Source organism: Callorhinus ursinus, unplaced genomic scaffold, assembly GCF_003265705.2.
Source record: "Callorhinus ursinus isolate GAN/ISIS: 27379988/994484 unplaced genomic scaffold, GSC_fseal_2.0 scaffold29, whole genome shotgun sequence".
NCBI lineage: Eukaryota > Metazoa > Chordata > Mammalia > Carnivora > Otariidae > Callorhinus > Callorhinus ursinus.
In genome coordinates, this window is record NW_027397091.1 from 986,238 (window position 1) to 1,011,287 (window position 25,050).

General features: G+C 50.3%; 3 protein-coding genes across 10 annotated transcripts in view; all 3 read left to right on the forward strand.

The window, feature by feature from the left end:
* Positions 1 to 4,577, forward strand: part of PTPRA (protein tyrosine phosphatase receptor type A) — a 159,283-nt gene extending 154,706 nt beyond the window's left edge. For all 8 annotated transcript variants that reach the window (XM_073878317.1, XM_073878316.1, XM_073878318.1 and 5 more), the window contains 2 exons: positions 3,050 to 3,185; positions 3,940 to 4,577. In XM_073878317.1, the coding sequence (XP_073734418.1) occupies positions 3,050 to 3,185; positions 3,940 to 4,014 (211 nt within the window). In that variant the 3' untranslated portion in view covers positions 4,015 to 4,577. The remainder of the gene's footprint in view (positions 1 to 3,049; positions 3,186 to 3,939) is intronic.
* Positions 4,578 to 6,466: 1,889 nt separating this feature from the next.
* Positions 6,467 to 11,200, forward strand: LOC112827797 (progonadoliberin-2). The gene is given in 3 exon segments (XM_025876597.2): positions 6,467 to 10,038; positions 10,159 to 10,243; positions 10,245 to 11,200. Coding segments are annotated over 3 exon segments (483 nt in total). The 5' UTR covers positions 6,467 to 9,890; the 3' UTR covers positions 10,495 to 11,200.
* A 208-nt stretch (positions 11,201 to 11,408) lies between these two features.
* Positions 11,409 to 13,798, forward strand: MRPS26 (mitochondrial ribosomal protein S26). The gene is made up of 4 exons (XM_025876752.2): positions 11,409 to 11,660; positions 11,759 to 11,905; positions 12,008 to 12,131; positions 13,273 to 13,798. The coding sequence occupies exons 1-4, from the start codon at positions 11,449 to 11,451 to the stop codon at positions 13,405 to 13,407; spliced, it is 618 nt and encodes a 205-aa protein (XP_025732537.1). The 5' UTR covers positions 11,409 to 11,448; the 3' UTR covers positions 13,408 to 13,798.
* Positions 13,799 to 25,050: the final 11,252 nt, after the last annotated feature.

The window sequence follows — 25,050 nt, forward strand, 5'->3', positions numbered from 1 at the left end:
ACAGCTTGCCAGCCTTTGTCCTAGATGATTATTTCACACCTCCTCTCAAACCTGGATACCATCAGCACCTCTTCTGTCCTCATATTTGAGAGAGGACAGTGTTTTCTGTTTGACTAAGAAAGGAGAAGCAATCAGAACTTCCATGTGCTCCTAGCACATAGCTGCCTATCTCTCTGCATTGGTGCTGTGGACCCTGCATCCCTCCTGTTCAGTGGATGAGTTGTCTGACCTCTCTCTGAAGCCAGTTGCATTAATCATCTGTTGTTGTGTAATAATATTACACAAACTTAGCATCTTAAAACAACACATTTATCTCACAGTCTCTGTGATCAGGAATCTGAGCACATCTTAGGTGAGTCCTGTGCTTCAGGGTCTCACAAGACTGCAGTCAAGGTGTTAGCCAGCCAGGGCTATGGTCCCATCAGGCTCAAATGGGAAGGATCCATTTCTTTCTTTCTTTTTTTTTTAATATTTTATTTATTTGAGAAAGCGAGAGAGAGAGCACAAGCAGAGGGAGCGGGAGAGGGAGCAGCATACTCCCCACTGAGCAGGGAGCCCGATGCGGGGCTCCATCCCAGGACCCTGGGATCACGACCTGAGCTGAAGATAGACGCTTAACAATCTGGGCCACCCAGGTGCCCCAGGAAGGATCCATTTCTAAGCTCACTTGGTTTTTGGTAGCATTCAGTCCCCTGCGGGCTGCTGGGCTGAAGTTCCTTGCCACATGGACCTTCCCAGTGTGGCTGCCTGCCTCCTCTAAGCCAGCAAGAGAGTGTCTCCTTTCAAGACAGGCATTATGATCCCATGTAGCATAATCACATACATGTAGTTACATACATCTCATCCCCCTTGCTACTGTCTGTTGGTTCGAAGCGCACACTCGTGAAGAAGAGATTGCATAAGGGCATGAACACCAGGAGGCAGGGATCTGGGGGCCGTGGTAGGGCCTGTCTGCCACAGCCACCCTCCTCTTGGACATCAGTTCCATCCCCTTTTGTCTCCTCGGGGACCTGACTTCACTATCCTACATCATCAGGTTTTCCTCTGGATAACTACCATCTTCGTGCAAATGGGCTATAATTTCTCCCATCTTAATATTTTAAAAACTCTTACCTCTCATTCCCCTCCAGGTACCCCTCTATTTCTCTGTTTTCCTTAATAGTAAAGTTTCTCAAGAAAGATTTGTCCAGACTAACTCCCCAGTTCCTCTCTTCTCACTCTCTCTTGAGCCCATTCTGGTTAACCTCTCCCCTCCACACTCCATTGCAGCTGCCCCTGTGAGGCCTACCTGTGACCTCCACATTGCTGCGTCCAGAGATCCTTCTGTCTTCTTACCCTTGACCTTCATCAGTATCCAACACAGTTAACCAATCGCTTCTCTGTGGAATGCTTTCAACATAGCTTCTCTCCTGGTTTATGTCCTCATTGGCTGATTCCTCTCCATCTGAGGTCCAGGGCCCAGATGGACCTCATTGTTGACTAACAGCCACTCCCCTAGGCAGCCCATCTTGTCTCCTGGCTTTCGTAGCAACTCCTGTGGTCATTATCACCAGTTCACCCTCTCCCTAAACTCCAGATTTAATATGTCTACTTGCCCACTCAACATTTCCACTTTGGCATCTTCAGGTTCAGATCAGAACTTCTCGTTTTTCTTCCTAAGTCTACTATTTGCCCAGCCTTACCCCAGTCAGTGAGTGGCATTTTAGTCCCCCAGCTAACTCAGATGAGAAGCCTCGGAGCCATACTGTTCTCCTCATTTCCTCACATACGCACATCTAATGTTCGACCTTGCTCTACACGGAAAGTAGTTTCAGAATCAGGTATTTCTCACTCCCTCCACCAGCACCCCTTTGTCTGAGCCACCACCTCCTCTTCCCAGGAGTTATACTGGCCTCACGTGTTTCCCTGTCGCAACACAGCAGCCTGAGAGATTCTTCTAAAAACTTCAGTCAGGCCACGTCACTTAGCATCCTAACAACAGGGACGCCTGGGTGGCTCAAGCATTTAAGCGTCTGCCTTCGGTTCAGGTCGTGATCCCAGGGTCCTGGGACAGAGTCCCACATGGGGCTCCCTGCTCAGTGGGGAGGCTGCTTCTTGCTCTGCCTGCCCTCTCTGACAAATAAGTAAATAAAATCTTAAAAAAAAAAAGAATCCTAACAGCTTATAAGGCCCAACTTGATCTGAGGGCTCTTACCCAGGCCAGGCAGGAAGTATACCAGGGGATTGGCATTCTCCCAGAGGGCTCTGACCTCACCCACCACTCTCCTTCTGTCGTGTCCTTCCATCCATCAGATTCCGCTACAGAGCTTCCGCACCTAGACATCCTGCCTTGTGCCTGAGATACTCCTCTCCAGACAGCTGTTGGGCCTTGCCCTCACCTTCAGGTCTCTGCTCATGTGACACCCTATTAGAGAACCTTCCCTGACCACCCTGCCTAGAACCCCTGTTCCTCTTTTTCCTTCCCACACTACATATCTTATTGTCTGGAGGTGTTGTTCCCCACCACAGCCCCTGCCACACAGCAGGCACTCAGTAAGGGTCTGGTGAATCAACTGATGACATTGAACAGGGTAGATAGTGTCAGTGTCAGAGTCAGAGTCTGGATTCCTGGGACTTAGGAAGCAAATGAGAGGCATGGAAAAGAATCAGTGCACACACAGCACAGAAGAGCAGGGATTATCAGGAAAGGAAAGAGACTAGAATCCCAACATGAGTGAGCAGCAGATGAGGGCAATTCAGGCATATTTGTAGGTAGACGGTGAAGGCTCAGTAAGGTTCTTCATCACTGTCCTGTGGGCGAGCCCCTCGGCAGCCAAAGTGGAACGTACAGGAAGGGCAGCGGGGGTACCCCTTCCTCCCCAGAGCAGTGTGAGCGTGGGGCTTATGGAGAGAGGAGCAAATGGGCCCCTGCCCTCACGTCACCCCAGCATCTCCATTAGATGATAGCCCTTCCCTTGAGCCCCTCCACCTCGGCCTTTATGTGCTCATTGACACTGTCTTCACCTTACCAGCCCAGTGGGCTGTAACAGATGTGTCTGCTCTATTACAGCGCGGGGGCAGGACGGACGGGGACCTTCTGTGCCCTAAGCACAGTCCTGGAACGGGTGAAAGCGGAGGGGATTTTGGATGTCTTCCAGACCGTCAAGAGCCTGCGGCTACAGAGGCCACACATGGTCCAGACACTGGTACGCTGCCCACACCACCACCACCCATCCACAGCCCTTCTCTTTCAGGGCCATCTCAAGGGGGAGGCTCTTCCAGGGGGCCCATCATTCCCCAAGGTACCCCAGATAGAATGAGCCTTGGTGACAGAGCAGAGGGGCACAGCCCTGTCACCAGTAAGAGTGGCCTCTCTGAAGGCTAGAAGGGGGTGCTGGGGTGCCCCCACGGGGCCTTGCACTTCTCCGTGGGTCCTGGGGTAGGAAGACTCAGGAGTGCATCCTCTTCTCAGGCTCCCGACTGTCTCAGTGACCAGTAACCACTGGGTATGGGGACAAGCATCCAGAAGGGCACCAGAACCTTGGAGAGCTAGACATGCCTGAGGGGAAAGAAAAATACATTTTAAGAGGTTTGGGAGTTGGTGAGGCTTTGAGAGCCAGGGCACCTGCAGCCTGGCAAGCATGGTGAGATGCAGGCCACACAGAGTCATCTCCCCGCCTGCTTGGTCCACCAGCCCAGTGCACTCACATCTGAGTGCTGCAGGCCTAGGGCCACATCTTCCTCTCGGGTCACCTCCATCTGGACAAAATTAGCTGTACTCAGCCCAGAAGGGAAATGCTGTCAGAACTCGGGCAGGCAGGGCAGGACTCAGGTACAAGCCCAGAAACATCCACTTCCCCTCAGGTTTCCATTTTTTTAAAAAAAATAGGCCTGTCAGGAACTGCAGGTACCTTGTTGTCTTCAGTAACGTTGGTTTTTTCCCCTCCCTTTGTTCTGCAGGAACAGTATGAGTTCTGCTACAAGGTGGTGCAGGAATATATTGACGCATTCTCAGATTATGCCAACTTCAAGTAAGAGGTGATGAGATCGGTGGACAGGAAAATTGCCTTTAATATTTTGTAATATTCTGTTTTGTTAATATACCCAAAATTGTGTATATATCTTATAACTGTTTTAGAAATTGGTACATAGGCTTCTATTACCTATTAGGTGGAGATTTTATATGTAAATGTGTTAGCACTGATAGTCCTTTTTCCAATGTTTTATTGGGGAATTAAATAGTGTGATGTTTGGATTGATATCGTGAAATCCTCTGCCTGGAAATTGGGCTGTATTATTCTTTGGTTTAGACATCTTTTCCTAAAGAAGGAACACAAAATTAATTCCAGGTAGCTCAGCATCAACTAAGAAAAAAAAGCACAAAGTTCTCAGAGCTCTTGAGGAAGTTGGTTGTCCTGGTGCCCCCTTTCCCCCACCCCTTTCAGGCTGTTGTTCCCTCCCTGCTCTGTAAATAATCCCTCCCCTCCCCAGCCTCTCCCCATCACCACCACAACCCACTGTGGGGAGTAAAGGGACCAGAGCGGTATCTCTGGCACCACACTAGGGATTATCAGGTAATAAAAGCTTTGACTCCCTGAGGACGCGTCTCCCTTTGTCTGGGGTGGGGCAGCCGGACCAAGGCTGAGGCTCTCCTAGGCCACGCCTGGCCCTGCTGTTAGTGTTCTGTCTCAACTGGTCTCAGGAGCCACTGTCCTCTCAACTCCTTTCCAGCTGGCACAGCCTCTCCAGCTCTCAGCTAGTTGGCAGGACCCACCCTCCATTCCCAGCACATCTTTGGTACATTGATCCCAGCCAGCCTTGCTCCCTGGAACATGGTCAGCGTCCTCACTGCCCCCCTAGCGCAGGGGCATGGAAGAGAGAGGAGGTAGCTGGCTAAGGCCAGTCCGACTTCCCTGGTGCTTTGCTATAAAACTGTCTGGACTGTGTCCTCTGTCCAGGATAAGTCTTTATATCCACACTTACTAGATTAAATAGCTTTTGTTTCCTTTTATATCTGTCTACGTTTCCAGGACTTTTATGTGGAAGTGCCTCAGATCCAGAGGCCAGGATGGTAGGCGTCTTCAATCCCAACTTGATATCAAGCCTAACATTATACAAAAGTATCTAGCGTTTGTGTCTTAAATAACATGGATGTTCATTTATTTCTCATGTAATGGGGTGCCCAGTCCAGAGACCCAGTGTTCTCCTGTCTTTTGGCCCCAGTATCCCTTAGAATGTTATTCTTGTCCTCATGGCTGAAGCTGGATCACTGTCTTTTCCCATGGAGAAGCGAAAAGAAAATGGAGAGAAAGCAACTTCATTTTTAAGGACATGAAGCAAAAGCTCTTCTTTACATTTTCCCCCCTGTTGGCTCAAACCTAGTCATAAGGCTACACTGTGTGACTACAGGAATGCTGGGAAATGTCATCTTTAGTTGGCACAGCCGCCAGTGCGGGGTTGAGAGAGTCTTAAGGCCCATGGGGCCTTTCTCAAGGAGCAGGGGCAGGCCCTGGGCGACTTAGGCCGTCAGGAGTCGAGAAGTGGCACCCCAGCCTGGACCGTGGAGGCACACTCAGAGGTCACTGCTGCTCTGCTTGTTGGCGGAGTTGGGACTTGAACTGGACCCAAGGGATGCTGGAAATTTGAATGAATGAAAGGAGGCAAGGTCACATGGAGCCACATTACAGAAGGCCTCGGGACCCTACAGAAGGTGAACAGATGCAGTGGCTCCAAGATGGGAGCCAAGTTCACCACCACATAGGATACCTACGGGAGGCAGGGCCACTGTGACAGACCACCTCTGCAAGTTTCTGAGAAGTGAGTGTGCATCAGAAGTACTTGGTCCTTCTGTAAGAACTAAGGAACTCCAAGCGGCGATAAACTCAAAACTCGGTGGTTTTCAAAGAAGCATGAGTAAATTAAGCGATCTGAGAAGGATTTCTGATGAGAGGTACCATGTTTGGGAAGGAGACCCTGGCTCTTTGCAAACTACCTTTTGGTGCCTCTATGACCAAGTCCTGACAGATGGAGGAGGGCAGGCCTTGGGTCAGCAAGCTACATGGCAGACTGATAGGAGAGCCCATCATGTGCCCTGCGCTGCCTCCCTACGTCCCAGCAGGCTGCCTACCTCCTGTTGCTCGGGCTGGTGTTGAGCAGCTTACACACCAGTGTGTACCAGGGTTCCTACAGAAGGCCTGAGTACCTCTACCTACCCACCAGTGTGGCCTGGCCACTTGCTGCTGAAGTCCATGCTGATTTGCTTGGTGGCTTGGCCAATTTTTTTTTTTTTTAAGATTTTATTTATTATTTGAGAGAGAGCATGAGCGGGGTGGAGCAGCAGAGGGAGTCTGCCGTGGGGCTCGATCCCAGAACCCTGAGATCATGACCTGAGCTGAAGGCAGAAGCTTAACCAACCAAGCCACCAGGCGCCCCTTGGCCAATATATATATATATATTTTTAAGACTTTATTTTTTTTTAAGAGAGTGAAAGAGCACAAACAGGGTGAGCAACAGAGGGAGAATGGAGAAGCAGGCTGCCTGCCGAGCAGGGATCCCAATGCGGGACTCAATCCCAGGATGCTGGGATCATGACCTGAGCCGAAGACAGATGCTTAACTGACTGAGCCACCCAGGTGCCCCTGGGTCAATATTTTAAATATCATCTGGCTGCTGAACAGATGTCTTCAAGCAGGACTTGTATGGTTGCAAGAGACATAAACCCAACAGGAACTAGTCAAGGCTAACGGGAAGTGGATCAGGGCTCACACCGAACAATCATGTGGGAACAGCTGGGGTGACTGCTTCATCCAGTGCCGGCCCCTCAGCTAGTTGGCTGTGCCCCACAGAGTTGGAGCTAGAGCCGGTGAGGATGTCTCAGAAGAGGGAGCGAGGCATCCAGTGCCCACTGTGCTCAGACCTCACTTAAGTCAGCGCACTCCTGGTTCAGTTTCCTTCGCACTCCACCACCATCACCACCAAATGCACAAGTCTTTGATTTTAATTAAAAAAAAAAGGCACTTTGCCCCCAGGCTGATAGTCTCCTGACTCACTCTCCCCTCTTCCACCCTTCATCCCCACAGATTCCTTTCTTACCGCTCATCACGGACCCACTCTGTGTCCACTAGTCACTCCCTTTATCCTCACTCTGTAGCCTCTGCTGCTCCTCTTTCTCCTTCCCCAGAGACCGGGCATTCCTGTGGTCGGTATGTGGCAGACCCTCAGCCCTTCTCCAACCCTGAGCTCCCGTCCTGGGCTCTGGGGCGGCATATCCTGCTGCCAGCCAAGTGACTATATGGGGTGACCCACGCGCACCTGCCTCACACTCCCACCGCCTAGAGGTTCACCCAGTCTCTGCAGAGTCTCCCGTCCCTTCCTACGGCCTTCCAGCATTCTCTGCACCTCTCTCCACTGGCAGTTCCTGTGTTGACTCTTCTCCATTTTTGTTCCTTACGTGGGAGCACCAAGCCACCCTGTGTGCAGATTCTGGCTAACTCACTGTCATCCTTCACCCAGACCCTCTGATCCGGGGTTTGTGCCCCTCTGTGCTCCAGCAGCACCTGAGCACTCAGCTCTAAGCCTCTGCTTTCCCAGCTGACTACAAGCAGCTCCCAGACGAATAAAGTCCTATCCTCAGGGCCGACCATTAGTTGGAGCTCAGTGGTGAACAAATGGCTTTCTGTGCCCTGCTGAGAGGGATAGGAGGATGAATTTCTGAGTCTGTAATCTGGAAGGGGACAGCAAACGTTCTTGAAAAGCTACGGATGTTGCCAGAAAGGAACCAGAGCATCCCCTGGGAAGCTTAGTTCTGGTTTGGATTTTTTTAAGGAAAACCACAAACAAATTACAGAAAAAATAAGGGCACCCCATTCCTCTTTTAAAATAAACACAGGGGACTTGAATAAAACATTCTGTAAACCCAAACCAGAACTAAGCTAGTTTATTGAACTCAGTCATTTTCACTAAACCACAAAACAAATGTTTCCCTAAAAATTACTTGGTTAACCAACACATATAAGAACAAAGTGTATTTCCCAAAACAATTTAACTGAATATACAGTCCACACATGGCTTTGGGTCCCTGCTAAAGATAAGTCATTTTGGAAGTTCATGTGTGCCTTCCTGGCTGGGCAGCTGAAGTCCAGGCGCCCTGTAGATGACTGCGGTGCCCGTTACGCCATCCCCTCCCCCATCTTTACCGCAGGATTTGACGCACCTGCTCTCCTAACGACTGGCCACCCCACGCCAAGCCTGACCCTGGCCCTTGCATTTGCTGTTCAGCCCAAATGTGGAGATTGGCTATTAACCCTGTAAACAGGCCTCTGCCCTCCCCCTGACCCCCAGGCTAATAGCTGGCGGGAGAAAGCTGAGCTGACGCAGATTGAGAGGTGGGGGCACGTTTTGAGTGTCCTAGATTAGCTGTGCCCAACTGCATGAATAGTCCTGGGTTGAGCACAGGGGAAGGCTTGGAACCTTGAGAGGCAAAACTATTCCTACACCCTGCTCTTTCATAGGCCCACAGATGCTGCACTGCCCTCTTAGCTGGGCCCCGGCTCATGGGCCTCCTGGGAGGAGAGAAAAACCACCTGGGGGTAGGTGTGCCCCACCCAAACCTACCTCCGTCTGGAGTGACCCAGCCCTGGTGCCCAGGTGTGTGGATGAGGACCACTCCATCAACCCGGTTTACAGTGCGGCAAACAAGCCCTCAGGCCCTCATAGTTTCCCCCAGACCTCTTCACAGGTTGCTGGGCTCCCCACTCAGGCTGCCAACTGTGTGGGACTCAGGGTCCCCAGGCATTGCCACCTCCAGGCCACAGTTTACTTTTTGGGTCAGAGAAGACTGAGCGCTTTGTAGGCCAAAGGGCAGGAGCTTGAGGATGCCTCCTGGGAAGTGGGAAGATGATTCTTGAGGGCCTGGCCAGGCTGGAGCAGGAGTCTTACCACTTCAGATCCCTGGGAAGATGGAGAGGGAGCAATCTGTCTGGTGACCTAGGGCCACTGGCTAAAAATACACTAGGAACACACACTGGTAAGGGAAGGGTGTTGGGTGGCAGGCTGCCCCCTTCCCTCTCTGAGACGTCACGGGAGTGCGTGGACCAGGAACGGGGTGGAGTCAGCTGATCAATAAATCCCAGAGCTGGCTGTCTGGGGGTCCTACTGTCGCCTGGAGGAGCCACCTTAAGGAGCCACCTCATCCACAGCTTTCCCTTGGTGAGTGAAAAGGCTGCTCTCCCCAAGGGCTGGGGCTTCTGGATGGAAGTCTGTCCTGGGTGTGTGGCACACTGTTCCTTTTCTCCCCCCCAAGTCCCTGTCCTTCTACCCATGAACCATGTCCCAGGGGAAAAAAAAACCACCTTTCCCTTTCTCTCCCCAATGCTGTTCCTCTGCCTGCTGCCTCTAGTGTAGGAGGGACAAGGGGTAGAAGCACTTGCCCCTGTCACCACCACACATCCATTCCATATCCCCACCTGCCATGGAAGAGATGGCAAGCCACAGAGAACAGAGGCAGCGTGCCATGCACCAGGTGCCCCAAATGCCCTTACATTGCTGCTACTCTTGGAGAGCTCCCCTTACCCAAGTCTCTGTTCCTCTTCCCAACCTTCTCCCACTTCTGGAATCCCTGAAGGAAGGAGGGATAGGCCTGATGGACTGAGGACAGTCCTCAGCTGGCAAGGCTGGGATCCTCTGCACCCCAGGGGGCTCTGGGGAAGGCTAGCTGCCAGGAGCCTTTGGGGTGCAGATCCCTACAGTCCTGGGATGAGGAGCAGTGGCAGAAGAGGGAAGGACATTAGGAAACACTAAAGCTGCCCCTGAATTGCCAGTTGTCCGAGGGGGCCCTGAAAGAAAAGGAAGGAGGTATGGATGGAAGTGTCTCGTCTTGAGTGCTATCCACTCTCCATGGGAGCAGCCCTGCCATGGCCCATTGCAGGCTAGGCTTTCTGCTGCTACTGACCGTCCACCCTGGATCCTCGAAGGCTCAGCACTGGTCCCATGGCTGGTACCCTGGAGGAAAACAAGCTTCCAGCTCAGCCCAGCACCCCCAGCATGCCCCAAGGCTCCTAGGTGGGTTAAGGGTCTCCCCAGTCTAAGTGGGAGGAAGAAGGCGCTGGCTGGGGCTCCTTCACCTCCTGTGATCCTGGGGTGGGAGTAGTGGGCAGGCCGCAGCCTCAGCTCCTCCCTGAGGAAGGGCCCTGGGCACCGCAGCAAGCAGCCCAGACCAGACTACCCTTGACTTCCCAAGCGATCCCCTGGCTCCCCCCAAGAACAGTGTGGGAGGGCAGAACCACAGGCTGGTGGCCTCCGCTGGAAGCAGCACCTGGTGCAGATACTGCTGGTAAGTACAGGGAGAGGCCCGGCCTTGGCCAGGAGGGGCCATTGGGGCTAAGGACTTGGCAGCTGTGGGGACAGAAGAGAGGGGTAATGAGACAACAGAGACACCCCCTGCCAAGGCAGGCCCAGGCACATACACGATGCTATCTGCTATCCTTCCTATTTCCCAGAATTCTAGACAATTTATAAGATACTTAGGTGAAAGTAAAAGAAGTCACTAGTGGAGTGGAGATAATTGTACTGAAAACCTCCATAAATAAGACTGACTGTAGTGGGGTCCTCCAGGCTTCTTTCTTGTCAAGAGAAGCCAGTGTGTCTGTAGGTGGGCAGGCCCTCAGTCTGTGGAAAGAGGTGAGGGGTACACCAAGAACCAGGTGGTCACTGACACGCACTAGGAATGACAGTGATTGCGGAAGATTGGTGTGCAGAGATGGATTGTTGATATTTTGCAAATTTAAAGTGCACCGGAGAGCGGTAACTGAAGAAGTTGTAAATTCCTATAAGGCAAAAACTTACCACCTAATTAAGTCGGTGTGAGTTCAGGTTTTACAAACCAGGTGTGTTAAGGGTCGAGCTCGCCCAGGGAGCTACAGAGCCCCCAGCTGGGTCTTCTAGCTGGCAGGGGGCGTCCGCCTGGCGACAGCATCCTCCACAAAACCAGGTCAAGAGGGGTGGGGGTGGACAAGGTCGCAGCCGGGCGGTCAGGTGACAAGGGCGTCTGCTGGAATGACCAACCCCTACCCCCCGCAGACCGGACGTAGAGCGCCGCGCCCTGTCGCCCTCCAATAAAGATGTGAAGTCCCTGACGCTGCTGCCTCGAGGTCTCTCCTCTGTCCCCTTCTTCGCCCACCCTCACTAAGACCCTACCCCGCGTGGGGGCTGGAGGGACATAGGCCCGGCCCGCAGGCGGGAGGGACACGGGGCGGGGCGGGAGGGACACGGGGCGGGGCCGATCCCGCTGGGAGGGGGCAGCCAGAGCCAGTGGGCCTGGGGCGGGCGCAGAAGTGTGCAGGCGCGCGACCCACGAGCGGACTCCAGGGGGTGGGAAGCGGGGCCCGCGGACTACGCGTCCCGTGGTGCCCCGCGGCCGCTTCCGGGTCCCGTGATGCCCTGCGGCGCGCCGGACGCCGGGCAGCCTGGGTCATGCTGCACGCGCTGAGAGCCCTGGGCCGGGGTTCCCTATGCGGGCCCCCGGCCCAGTTGCTGCTGCCCGTGCGCGGCCGCAAGACCCGCCACGACCCTCCGGCCAAGTCCAAGGTTGGGCGCGTGGCGACCCCGCCCGCGGTGGATCCTGTAGAATTCTTCTTGCTGACGGAGCGTTACCGGCAGTACCGCCAGACAGTGCGCGCCCTCAGGTGTGTGTGACCAGGGGGAGGTGGCCGTCGGCGCCGTGGGCGGTGTATCGGAGCAGCCGGGCGTAGAGGGTGCCGACTTTGGGCGCGTCTCCGCCCAGGCTGGAGTTCGTGTCCGAGGTGCGGAAGAAGGTGCACGAGGCCCGGGCCGGGGTCCTGGCAGAGCGCAAGGCAGTGCAGGATGCCACCGAGCACCGCGACCTGATGGCCTGGAACCAGGGGGAGAACCAGCGGCTGCACGAGCTGCGGTGAGTGGGCCGGGAGGCGGGGCGGGCCGCTGGCTGGCGCGGGGGAGACCCAGCCGCGCTCAGGGTCAGCCTCTTGCCCCACCCCGCCCCACCCCACCCCAGGTTAGCCAGGCTGCGGCAGGAGGCGCGGGAGCTGGAGCAGCGGCAGGCGGAGGAGAAAGCCCAGCGGGCCCGAGAGGCGGAGGCCTGGGCGCAGCTCAAGGAGCAGGAAGTGCTGCAGCTGCAGGTGAGCCGCGCCTCCGCGGGCGGGGGCTGGAGGCCGGGAACTCGGCCTGGGCGCGGCGCAGTGGGGCACCCGCTACGTGCACTGAGAGAGCGAGCAGCCTTGAGTCTTGAGAGTTAGCTGGTGAGGATTTGGGAGAGGAGTGCAAGGAGACTGGCTGGCAGGTGTAGAGACCCAGAGGTGAGAGTTGTTAGAAAAAGTATTCCAGGGGCGCCTGGGTGGCTCAGTCGTTGAGCGTCTGCCTTCGGCTCGGGTCATGATCTCAGGGTCCTGGGATCGAGCCCCGCATCGGGCTCCCTGCTCAGCGGGAGGCCTACTTCTCCCTCTCCCACTCCACCTGCTTGTGTTCCCTCTCTCGCTGGGTCTCTCTCTGTCAAATAAATAAATAAAATCTTTAAAAAAAAAAAAAGTATTCCAGTAGTAGGTGGTGGTAAACCCACATCTGTGGGAGGGACTCCCGTTTCCACAGGGAGTTTGGATTTTGCTTTGCGGGTGATAAAGTCATTGAAGTGTTAATATTCTGGGCTAGGATGGCAGATGTGAGACAGTAAAAGCAGGGAGACCAGTTAGGAGTGATCCCGCAAGAATGGATGAGGTCTGAATTAAAGTAATAGAGGGAGGGGCGCCTGGGTGGCTCAGTCGGGTGTGAGCGTCTGCCTTCGGTTCGGGTTATGATCCCAGGGTCCTGGAATCGAGCCCCACATGGGGCTCCCTGCTCCGCGGGAAGCCTGCTTCTCCCTCTCCCGCTCCCCCTGCTTTGTTCCCTCTCTCACTGTGTCTCTCTCTGTCAAATAAATGAATAAAATCTTTAAAAAAATAAAAAATAAAGTAATGGAGAAGGACAAGTTTGAGAGAGATTAAGAGGGACATTGAGGCAACATTGAGGAACTGATTCCACCCAGTGGGACATGAGATTGTCACAGCTGGTGTGCTTGGATTTCTGGCTGAGATGTCCAGTGGATAATTATCTCAGAAAGAGGAATATGGTAAGGCTGCCTGATGTTCTTCCACGGGAAGGTCATTGGGGCACTCACAGAGGACCTGGGCTCCAGGCATCCGTCCAGGGGGAGAGCTGTAGCCTCTCAGTGGGCTAAAGGCCAGCAGGTATGTGCTTCCATTCATCTGGCCTTCTGTCTCCCAATAGGAGGAAGCAAAAAATTTCATCACCCGAGAGAACCTGGAGGCACGGGTGGAAGAAGCCTTGGACTCGCCAAAGAGCTACAACTGGGCTGTCACCAGAGAGGGGCTGGTGGTCAAGCCACAGCACAAGGGCTCTTAAGGGCCCAGTAAGGACAGTGCCCACCCAGGGACCGTGTGTGTATGGGGGTAGGAGGGTTGGGCCTGATCTGCAATAAATCTGTTGATGTTTCTTATGAAGAAGGAGACTCAACCTGTTCCAGTGTAGCCCTCACATTCTGGCCTCTGCACCCACCACTTGGTCAGAAATTCCCATACACAGTGACCTCTTCTGCACCCATGTACAACTCAGCAAAGCACCAGACCTCAGAGGTTCCCATCTCACAGAGGAGCAGAATGGACCATCGTCACCTCAGGCAACTGGCTCATCTACTAAGTGTCATCGAGGACAAGGACAGTGGTTGGCAAATTACAGTCCTTGGGCCCAGTCTGGCCCGCTGCCTATTTTTGTAAATAAATTTTATTGGAACACAGCTACACCCATTCATTGACTACTTTCACACTATGATGGCAGAAACCAGTAGCTGCAATAGAAGTTTGCCAACTCCTGATCTAGACCTTTAGGACTCCAGCCAGAGTAACCAGATACCACCCAGTACCTGAGATACATGCTAACCGCTGGCCTGCTTCTGCGTGACCCTGAGATTTGCCCTCTAGGGTTTGGTGTGCCCAAGACACAGAAGGCAAGGAGGAGACCCCATTTCTTTCGGTGGCCCTTTCCACCCATGACTTCAGTGACCCACATGTGCCCTGGCACTGCCTGCTTCCTTGGACCACACACCAGATTGGTACTGGCAGGGAGGCCTGGTTGACCTTTACAAGGTCAGTGTGGTTTATCCAGCACTTGAACCAAACCCTACAGTGCCAGAAATACTTGTAATTGAAGTTCACGAGGTTCACCAAGTGAACACAGAGATGTATGGCCCCTCTTCAAGCACAGGTCCTCGTGTTTCTCAGAGCCAGAGCCGCTGCCCCTTTGTCACCCTTCACCTGAACTTGCCCAGATACCACCAGGGGAAAGCAAATAGAATCCTAGTTTCTTTCCCCAACTCCCATGTAGTAGAAACGGTCTGGAAACCCCCAAAATATGAAAGCCTTTTAGGGAATATGGGCCATCCCTCAACATCCAGGTGAGGAAGTAGGTACAGAAGTACAGGCAGAGAGCCAGTGGTTCTCACAGTGCCTTGCACCCAGCCTCCATCAGGCCCTGCCCCCCTGAGGACAATGGCCTCCCTCCACAGGCTGATAGTAGGTCATCTTTTCCCAGGCACTGGGCCCAGGTGCAGGACAATGCAGTCCTTGGTTTCAGGTGCTCAGTGTAACGTCTGAGGTGAGAGCTGATGGGTGCACGTTATGGGCCATGGATTGAGGCAACTGTGCCCATAGCCTTGGGCTTTGTTGTGAGAAGGGGACCACCTGGTACTCTGCAGTGGAAGTGTTTGGTGAGCTTGGGAAGTCCAGTTGCATTCTTGCTAAAGGCCCTGCCCTTCTGCACCAGGATTCTGACACAAGCTATTTGTCCTCGGAAGACTGTGTCCTACTTTCTTGAAGCTCTGTCTTTGGGCTACGTTTCCTTCACAGCCGAAGGAAATGGAAGGAATCCTTCAATGCCCTGCATGGGGCTGTAAGTCCTTAGCATCCACTGCTGATGCCAGTATGTCATGTAGAGACACCCATAAACCAGGCCTCTGTTTTTATCCTTTACGTACAGCCCTCTTACTGGTATAGACACAGGCAGCTTACCGGTACCTTCAGGGTTAAATCAAGACCAGTCCCATCTGTACCTGCATCTAATGGATCATAGAGTGCTGTTAGGTGCACATGTAAGCTATCAGATCCCACATGGTCCAGGTTGCAGAGTTTGGTGTCCCATGGAAGAATGCCTAATCTCTAATAGAACCCTAATCGTTAACCTGATGACCTCAAAAACCCCAGGGCCTCTTCTGATCTTTACCTCAAGTTCCAAATATGTTTTGGGTCTGCTATACACAGTGTGAGCCTGGACCTCTTAGAGAATCTTCTCTTGCTCAAGGCCCCACTTGAGCATAGTAGATTTGAGGGCTACCCAATAAATGCATCTGGTAGGCAATACCCAAACGTAAGTGCTTTCACCAAGACTTGAAGAGGCCTACCTACCATGGTTTGTGCACTGTGTTGGGTAGATTGAGGGACAAGTGCAATTTGTGTTTCACCTAGGGGGAGAAGTATGCTGACCCCCCAGGAATTTTGCCGGGGAGGCAATTTTTCCTCAGGATTTATCTCCCCAGTCAAGCATAGGTGTTTTACACCTGGATTCCTGCCCCTTCAAATTCTCCAAGATAAGCAACATGATATCAATGAAGTAGACCACCATGATGTCCTGGGGTGGGTGGTCAAGGTCTTGAGGATTAGGTTGTGCAAAACTATAGAGTGGTTGGGGCGCCTGGCTGGCTCAGTTGGTGGAGTGTGTGACTCTTGATCTCGGGGCTGTAAGTTCAAGCCCTACAATAGAGGTTACTTAAAAATAAAATCCTTAGGGCGCCTGGGTGGTTCAGTTGGTTAAGCGACTGCCTTCGGCTCAGGTCGTTATCCTGGAGTCACAGGATCAAGTCCCGCCTCGGGCTCCTTGCTCAGCAGGGAGTCTACTTCTCCCCCCCACCCTCCCCCCTCTCATGCTCTCTCTCTCTCAAATAAATAAAATCTTTCAAAAATAAAATAAAATCTTTAAAAACAAAAAACTGCAAGGGTGCCTGGATGGCTCAGTCAGTTAAGCGTCTGCCTTCCGCTTGGGTCATGATCCCGGGGTCCTGAGATCGAGCCCCACGTCGGGCTCCCTGCTTGGCCCTCTCCCTCTGTCTGCAGCTCCCCCTGCTTGTGCTCATGTTCTCTCTCTCTTGGTCAAATGAATAAATCAAATCTTTGAAAACGAACTGCAGAGTTGTTCACCTCTTGGACTGGGCGGCAATGGTTTACGGCTGCGGGGCGGGGAGCAAACTGCTTGTACTAGTCCGGGTGGAGGGGAAAAGAGAAGAGCGTGTTTGCCACATGAATGGGCACCGGGTGACTCCTTGATCTCTTTCATCAAGGAGACCACACTAGACCTGAGTAAGCTTAAGGTCATTCCCCATACTTTCCCAGTAAACTCCAAATTTTCTGTGTGGAATACAGTTACAGGTATCCGATATTCCCTGAAATCTTTGGGAGGTTCCCCCTGAACTTAACCCCGTGGTTGTGTCCCTGACACAAGTACAGAGGTGAAAAGGCCCCCTGGGAAACAAGGCCCGCCGACTGCGGAAATCAGGGCCGTTCTGAATTCTGGCAGGGAGTCAAGCCTGGAACTCTCTTGCATTCCCAAAAAGGAAATCAAAAGCAATAATTACAACCCCAAATCCTGAGACCGGCATTTCTCTTATTGGTTGCTTCGATGAATATTTCCTTAGTGCAGGTAAGTAAGTGCATAATCCATAAATGTGTACATCCCTGCCAAGAAACAGAACACGGGGGGCGCCTGGGTTGCTCAGTCGGTTAAGCGTCTGCCTTCCGCTCAGGTCATGGTCCCAGGGGTCCTGGGATCGAGCCCCGTGTCGGGCAGCCTGCTTCTCCCTCTTCCTCTGCCCCTCCCCCCCGCTCGTGCTTTCTCTCTCTCCCTCTCTCTCAAATAAATTAAAAAAAAAAAATCTTGCCAGAGACTCCTAGGTTATTGTCATAATGGAAGCCAGCTGGTGAGGAAGCCTGGGAGCGTGGTGTGCACACCTCCAGCCACCTGTGGAGCTGAGGCTTCTGGATGAACAACCTGGAAGCACTGTTTCTCACAACTTACAGTACTTTGAGCAAGATAGGCAGAAATGTTTTGCAGGGACTTCTTAAAAATAAGGTGGGAGAAAGATCAGCTGGGCCTCGGGGCGGCTCCGGGCGGCCATGGCCTTTACGTTGTATTTGCTGCTGCAGGAGGCCCTGCTCTGCGTCAATGCCATCACTGTGCTGCACGAGGAGCGCTTCCTCAAGAACAAAACTGACAACTGCTCCTAAACGAAATGGACCCAGAATTGCCAAAACAATTTTGAAAGAGAATACAGTGCCCAGAACTTACTCCCAGACCTGCATTTAAATTTTCCAGAAGTGAAGTTCAGCAGTGTCTTCTCCAAAATTTCTGCAGTGGGCTGGGGAGCAGACCAGGGAATTGGTGGTTTTGGAGAGGAGCCAGGAATTAAATCTCAGCTAATGAACCTTATTCGATCTGTAAGAACTGTGATGAGAGTGCCATTGATAATAATAAACTCAATTGCCATTGTATTACTTTTATTATTTGGGTGAAGAACAGTGGGGGAAATGGAGACTCAGAAGAAGAGACGCCAACAGAAGTTATTACTTCAGTCATTATTGGAATATACATGTCTTAGCTGGTCATCCTTGCACTTGACAAAAATGTAAACATGACAATAAAGCCAGAGTCCCTATTTATCTGTTTTTTTAAAAAATGTTGCACTTATAGTTTCATTACAGAAAGATTAGGTCATCAGAGGCAGTAACTATCCAGGATTGGAATACATTTGATTGCTACCTGTTAATAAAAGTTCATGCTATGATAAAGATTGTTAAAAGGGTACAGGACTGTCACTTGTGTGGTTTTAGAGATTTTTCCTCTCTCACTTCTCAGGGATAAATTTTTTTCAAGGTTTTGAAGTCCTTGTGACTTAGCTATGATGTGAGAGTGATTATCTTCCTACATAAAATTTAAAGGATTTTTAAAAAGCAATTACTACATATAAAATGATAAATTGGTAATTTGGATAATTTTACTTTGAACACTTTATTTTGTCTATATATCGTTTTGGCCATGACAAATTCAAATTTATAGCAACTATTAAGCAATACTCTCTGACTTCAGGGAGAATTTAATTTTGTAAGTCAGATAGTCACATGATAATTGTGTTTTTAAGTTCTTTTCATGTGTTTGTTATTTTATTAGTTGGCCTGAATGATATCAGACCACTATCCAAATATTTCCATTGGTAGAAAAATCTGTGTAGAAAAGTCTATGCCCTTTTTTACAATAATGACTTATTGCTTAAAATCAGCCTAAATATTAGCCTGCAAGAGCAATCCTAAACAGTCACAATTAAACTATGCTATGTAGGAAGACTATTGTGAAGCATTTACCTCTCCCCCAAATTATCACGTTTCCATTTTCTGGAGTAGCACATTAAGGGGTATAATTCTTAATTCTTCATTCTGTCTGTCAATAGAGATTCATGTTAGATAAGTTTTTTGTTTTGTTTTTATATTCTTAGACCATTCCATATTTGCTCATTCCATAATACAGTTTTATGCAGGAAGATTAAAATTATGTAAGTGGTTTTCCTAGGAAATTGTCAGTTATTATAGTTTAAAGGGATAGAGTGGCATCATTGTTTATAGGAGAATATTTGTAAATAAAGTTAAATTTCCAAGTCAAAAAAAAATAAGGTGAAATGAATTTTGAGACAGTAATAGATTCTGACAACTAGGGATTTATATTTTCTGAAATTCTGTAAAAATTATTAATAGCTACATCACTCGTGTTTTTTTGTGTGTGTGTTTAAGGGGTTGGGGGAGGGGCAGAGGAAAAGGGAGAGAGAGAATCTTTTTTTTTTATTAAAGATTTTATTTATTTATTTCAGAGAGAGAGAGAATGAGAGACAGAAAGCACGAGGGGGAAGGGGGTCAGAGGGAGAAGCAGACTCCCCGCCGAGCAGGGAGCCCGATGTGGGACTCGATCCCAGGACTCCAGGATCATGACCTGAGCCGAAGGCAGTCGCTTTAACCAACTGAGCCACCCAGGCGCCCGAGAGAGAGAATCTTAAAAAGGCTGCACACCCAACGTGGAGCCCAACAAGGGGCTCAATCTCACATCTCCCTGAGATCACGACTTTAGCTGAAATCAAGAGTCGCATGTTTAACTGACTGAGCCCCCCAGGCACCCCATTGTCTTTTTGATTCTAGCCATTCTGACAGATGTAAGGTGGCATCTCATTGTAGTTTTGATTTGCATTTCCCTGATGATGAGTGATGCTGAGCATCTTTTCCTGTGTCTGTTGGCTGTCTGTATGCCTTCTTTGGAAAAATGTTCCCATCCTCTGCCCATTTTTAATGTGATTATTTGGTTTTTTGTGGTGGTGTTGTTGTTTAATTGTAATGAAACTAGAGAATGGCGTCAGATCATACCATGGACCAAGAAGAATTACTTGCCAAATACAGTCGAATTGGGAACGAATTGGGGCGCCTGGGTGGCGCAGTCGTTAAGCTTCTGCCTTCGGCTCAGGTCATGATCCCAGGCTCCTGGGATCCAGTCCCGCATCGGGCTCCCTGCTCGGCGGGAAGCCTGCTTCTCCCTCTCCCATTCCCCCTGCTTGTGTTCTCTCTCGCTCGCTGTGTCTCTCTCTGTCAAATAAATAAATAAAATCTTTAAAAAAAAAAAAAAAACAACTGGTAACGAACTGCTGGAAGAGGCCAAGATCTGACCTGCAGCTCCCCTTATCTCCAGCGGAGGGCAGTCTGATCAAGACAGTGACACGGCCCTCCAAAGGGTATAATTTGACCACTGTAGTCCCTGACTCAGGAAAGTTCGACTTTACATTGGTGTTGTGCAGCAATACACATTCGGTAGAAACCGTGCTTTGATTTTTGAATGTTGATCTTCTGTCGGGCCAGCGACACGCAATCCGACACTCTCGTGTTGCTGGGCAACAACCGCAAGCATTCCCCTCCCTCCGAAGTTTAGATGCCCGTCTGGGTGCTTCTGCTTTGCTGTCAGTTTTTCAGCACTTCCTGCAGCATCAGGGGGTGGGGAGTGGGAAAAGGGGACTTCGTCGCTCTCCCTGACTTTAGGAGAAAATTTCCCTGCTCCTCAAACCAGAGAGGACTTCTCTTGGAATAATTTCTGTCCACACCTGGTGCCCGCTTTGCGTCCTGGCTGGGCAAAACCAGAGGGGGATAAAATGTCCACTCATCGCCCGGTCCCGGAACTTCAAATTCCACTCTCCCACGCCCCCTCCCCTGCCGGCTACCATTTAAATTAGGAGTCCTCATATAGCCACTCCATGCATTTTGTCCAAAATTAATAGCATACTAGCTTTCAATGAGAGAGTCAGGGTGGAGTATACTTGTTTCATCGTCTGCAGAACAAGAAACGTCTTTTATTTTAAACTTTTTAACTGAAATATACATGCTTAAAAGTGCACAACTCTCAAATATATTTAGCTAGTTTTCACAAAGTAAGTCTACTGCAAAATCAACACCAGATCAAGAAATCGAAACACCTGGGACACCTGGGTGGCTCCGTCGGTTAACTGAATGACTTGATTTCAGCTCAGGTCATGATCTCAGGGTCATGGGATCCAGTGTGGCGGTGGGTTCCGAGCTCAGTGGGGACTCCGCTTCTCTCCCTCTCCCTCTGCCCCTTCTCCCCATTCTCTTAAAAAAAAAAAAAAAAAAAAGCACCTCTCATGCCTTCCCAAGCAAGACCTCCTGAGGAGAGCCCTTCTCCTCTCACTACTTTGTGTGTGTGTGTGTGTGTGTGTGTTAAAGATTTTATTTATTTGAGAGAGAGAGCCCATATGCAAGAGCAGAGGGAGAGGCAGAGGGAGAGGGAGAAGCAGGCTCCCCACTGAGCAGAGAGCCCCAATGATGTGGGGCTCGAGCCCAGGACCCTGAGAGCAGGACCTGAGCCGACTGAGCCACCCAGGCGCCCCTCCTGTCACCTCTAACACAAGCTGAGCATGCCTCTCTTTGAACCTCATATAAATGAAATCACACCTTTCTATTCATACACAGTCTTCCACTTAACACAATGACTGTGAGATGTCTTCACACATAGTAGTAGTTTGTTTCTTTTCATTGCTTGATGGTGTTCTGTTGTGTAAATTTATTTAGTCCACTTTGCTTGTTTCCAGTTTGGGGCTGTTACAAATAGTGGCCCGGTGATAAGCACTCTTGGAGGTCTTTTGATGCTCAGGCATAGGTTTCTGGAGTGGATGTGCTGGGTCATGTGGTGAGTACATGTTCAGCTTTGGTTAACACTGCCAAAGAGATTTCCCAAGTCTTTGTACCAGTTCACATCTCACCAGTAGTGAATGAAAGTTCCTGTGGTGGTTTTCACGTGGTAATGCCAGCCTTTTAAATTTTAGCTATTCGTGCAGGCGTGGGTCTCCTTGTGATTTTAATTTGAATTTCCCCAATAACTAATGGGATAAGTCCCTTTTTGTTTTTATTGGACAATTGTATAGCTTCTTATTTTAAAATTTTTTAAAAAATTTTATTTAGTTATTTGAGAGAGGGAGAGAGAGCATGAGCAGGAGGGAAAGGGAGAGAGAATCTGAAGCAGACTCTGTGCTGAGCTCAGAGCCGGACATGGGGCTCGATCCCATGACCCCAAGATCATGACCTAAACTGAAACCAAGAGTCGGACACTCAACAGACCGAGCCACCCAGGCACCCCTGTATAGCTTATTTTTTATTTTTTTTAAGATTTTATTTATTTATTTGACAGAGAGAGACACAGGGAGAGAGGGAACACAAGCAGGGGGAGTGGGAGAGGGAGAAGCAGGCTTCCCGCTGAGCAGGGAGCCCGATGCGGGGCTCGATCCCAGGACCCTGGGATCATGACCTGACCGAAGGCAGACGCTTAAAGACTGAGCCACCCAGGCGCCCCTGTATAGCTTCTTTTAAAAAAAAATTTTTTTTAAGTGTACTTAAGTAATCTCTACACCCAACATGGGTCTTGAACTCATGATCCCCACATCAAGAGCCGCTCCCTCTTCCAACTAAGTCAGCCAGGCACCCCTGAACAATTGTAAAGCTTCTTTTGTGGTTTTCTCTTGGCTCATTTGTCTTTTTTAGTTATTTATAGGAATTCATTTTAGACTGTGACTATGAGCCCTTTGTTGAATGTGTATACTGTGCTAATAAGAATGGTTTGATCCACAGCGATCTTTGGGATGTACTAATTGGTCATGGGTCTCCCAGGATGGAAATAATCAGGAAGCCCACAAAGGTCCCACTTATTCTAAATGACCAAAATACTCTGTGTGTGGTGAATTGGGGCCTAACGTGCACCACTGCAATATAGTATCGTAGGCCCTTACCCAGTTACCAGACCTGTTTTCATTCATGGACCAGAGCCCCTGGGATAAAGGAAAAGCCCTGCAATAACATTATATATTTGTACTATAAATCTTCCTCCTATAGTTTGCCAAAGAGACCTGTTACCTGTGACTGGAGTAGGGAAGGAAAAATGCCCAGACCTTCCTGAAATTTCTGGCTACACTAATCCCCAGGAACCCAGAGTTCCCCTGGGGCCCAATGATCAGAGCCAAAGCTTGCTGCAGTCTGGAGATGAGTAGGACCTAGGAAGCAGAAAGTAGCCTCATGCCTTTATAAAATATATGTGTGTTGGTGGGTGAGCGACAAATCCCATGAAAACACAAAGGCTTGCCATGTCAGTGACATTTCTGGGAATCACTGGTCTGGGGCATGCTGGGATGTCCTGTCCAAAGTGAAAGGATTCTCACGCTGTGCTGATAGGGAAAGCTAAACATACAAAAACTCTTGAATCTAGCAATTCCACTGCAGGTACGTACCCAAGAGGAATGACACTTATGTCTGTCAAAAGATGTGTAGAAGAATGTTCATAGCAGCGTGGTTCATAAAAGCTAGAAACTGAAAACAACCCAAAAGTCCACCAACAGAGTAATGGACAAACAGATTCTAGTATATTCTTACAACTGAATACTAGTCGGCAATGACAAAGAATTGAACCACCGCTGTATGCAGCTGCTCGGGTGAGTCTCCGTGAGATTGTGTAGATCAGAGGAAGCCAGACATAAACCAGTACCTACTCTACGATTACATCTAGATGGGTTCAGAAACAGGCAAAATTAATCAGTTATGATACTCACTTATGATATTAGGCTAGCGGCTGTCTCAGGATGCTGAACAGGAGAGTGCATGGGGAGTCTCTTAGGGTGCTGGTCATTGTGCTATTTTCATAGTGTATCAATAGGTAAAAATCCGGGGCCCCGGGGTGGCTCAGTAGGTTAAGCATCTGCCTTCGGCTCAGGTCATGATCCTAGAGTCCTGGGATCGAGTCCCGCAAAGGGGACCCTGCTCAGTGGGAACCCTGCTTCTCCCTCTGACCCTGCCCCCTCTCGTGCTCTCTCGTGCTCTCTCTCTCACTCTGTCTCAAATAAATGGATAAAATCTTTTTTTTTTTTTGAGAGAGAGAGAATGAGAGATAGAGAGCATGAGAGGGAAGAGGGTCAGAGGGGAAGCAGACTCCCTGCTGAGCAGGGAGCCCGATGTGGGACTCGATCCCAGGACTCTAGGATCATGACCTGAGCCAAAGGCAGTAGCTTAACCAACTGAGCCACCCAGGCACCCGGATGAAATCTTTTAAAAAAACAGGTAAAAATCCATTGAACTGTACACTTAAAATTTATGCGCTTTATGTAAATTTTACTCTGGTAAATAAAAGTGAAGGAAAAAAAATTTCCCATCCCAGGACAAGATGGCGTAGTGAGAAGTGACTGAATAAATGTGTTGGCCATGAAAGTAGAGAGGGCATTATAGGAATGCCTTCTTTATATAAATATGTGTATTGCTTTTATAGTTAACTACCCCAAAAAATGATGGACAAATTGCTATGCCTTGCACCTTTTTATCCCTGAAAAGGGGATGCAGTGCACAGTGACCCTCTGGATTTTGGAGTCCACATTGGCCATGCTTGAATGGACTGCTCTGACCCATTTCCCAGAAGCAGAATGGCTGTGGGCTCTGAGAGTCATCTAGGGCAAGAGGCCACCACGGGCAATCTGGCTGCGTGATGACAGGCAGTTCTGCCTTTTAGGCCTCATGACACAGAGGGCCCCCTCCTGCAGAGGGCTCGAGAGATGTCCACAGTTGATCAGAATGCTGGGGAAGCCTGCGGCAAGCTCCAGTGGGATCTCACATCAGAAGTCCCCAGGGTTTTGTTTTATTTTATTTTATTTTATTTTATTTTATTTTTTTATTTTATTGTTAGAGAAAGAGAGCACATGCGTGTAGAAGGGAGTGGAGGGGCAGAGGGAGAAGGAGAGAGAGAATCTTAAGCAGGCTCCACACCCAGCACAGCATCGACGTGGGGCTCGATCTCACGACCCTGAGATCATGACCTGAGCCAAAATCAAGAGTCAGATGCTTAACCGACAGAGCCACCCAGACGCCCCAGAAGTCCCTAGGGTTTTAGAACAAAGCTATAACCCTTTTTGACAAGTCACTAGCTCCTTTGGAAAAACAGATCTTTGGGGACACCTGGGTGGCTCAGTTGGTTAAGCGACAGCCTTCGGCTCAGGTCATGATCCTGGAGTCCCGGGATCGAGTCCTGCGTCGGGCTCCCCCTACGCTATGGGGAGCCTGCTACTTCCTCTCCCTCTGCCTGCCACTCCTCTGCTTGTGCTCTCTCTCTGTCAAAGAAATAAATAAAATCTTAAAAAAAGAGAGAGAGAGAAACAGATCTTTCCCAGTCCCCCAGCCCTGTTAGAGACTGCCTGATGTTGAGACTCCGGGTGTGTATCAGTTAGCTTATTCTGTATAACAAACCACCCTAAACCTCAATGGTCTGAAACAATAAATACCTATTGCTGCTCGATTCTTGGAGTGCAGGATCCTTCTGCTCCTGGCTGGGCTCACTCATGCATCTGTGGGTCAGAGGGCAGCATGTGCAGATGGACTC

What these genes read in the sequence shown, in the direction of transcription:
- MRPS26 (XM_025876752.2), top strand. Translation starts at nt 11,449, where the DNA reads ATGCTGCACGCGCTGAGAGCCCTGGGCCGGGGTTCCCTATGCGGGCCC. An exon ending in CAGCGGCTGCACGAGCTGCG is followed by an intron (nt 11,906 to 12,007) that starts GTGAGTGGGCCG and finishes ACCCCACCCCAG; the next exon opens with GTTAGCCAGGCTGCGGCAGG. An exon ending in AGGAAGTGCTGCAGCTGCAG is followed by an intron (nt 12,132 to 13,272) that starts GTGAGCCGCGCC and finishes GTCTCCCAATAG; the next exon opens with GAGGAAGCAAAAAATTTCAT.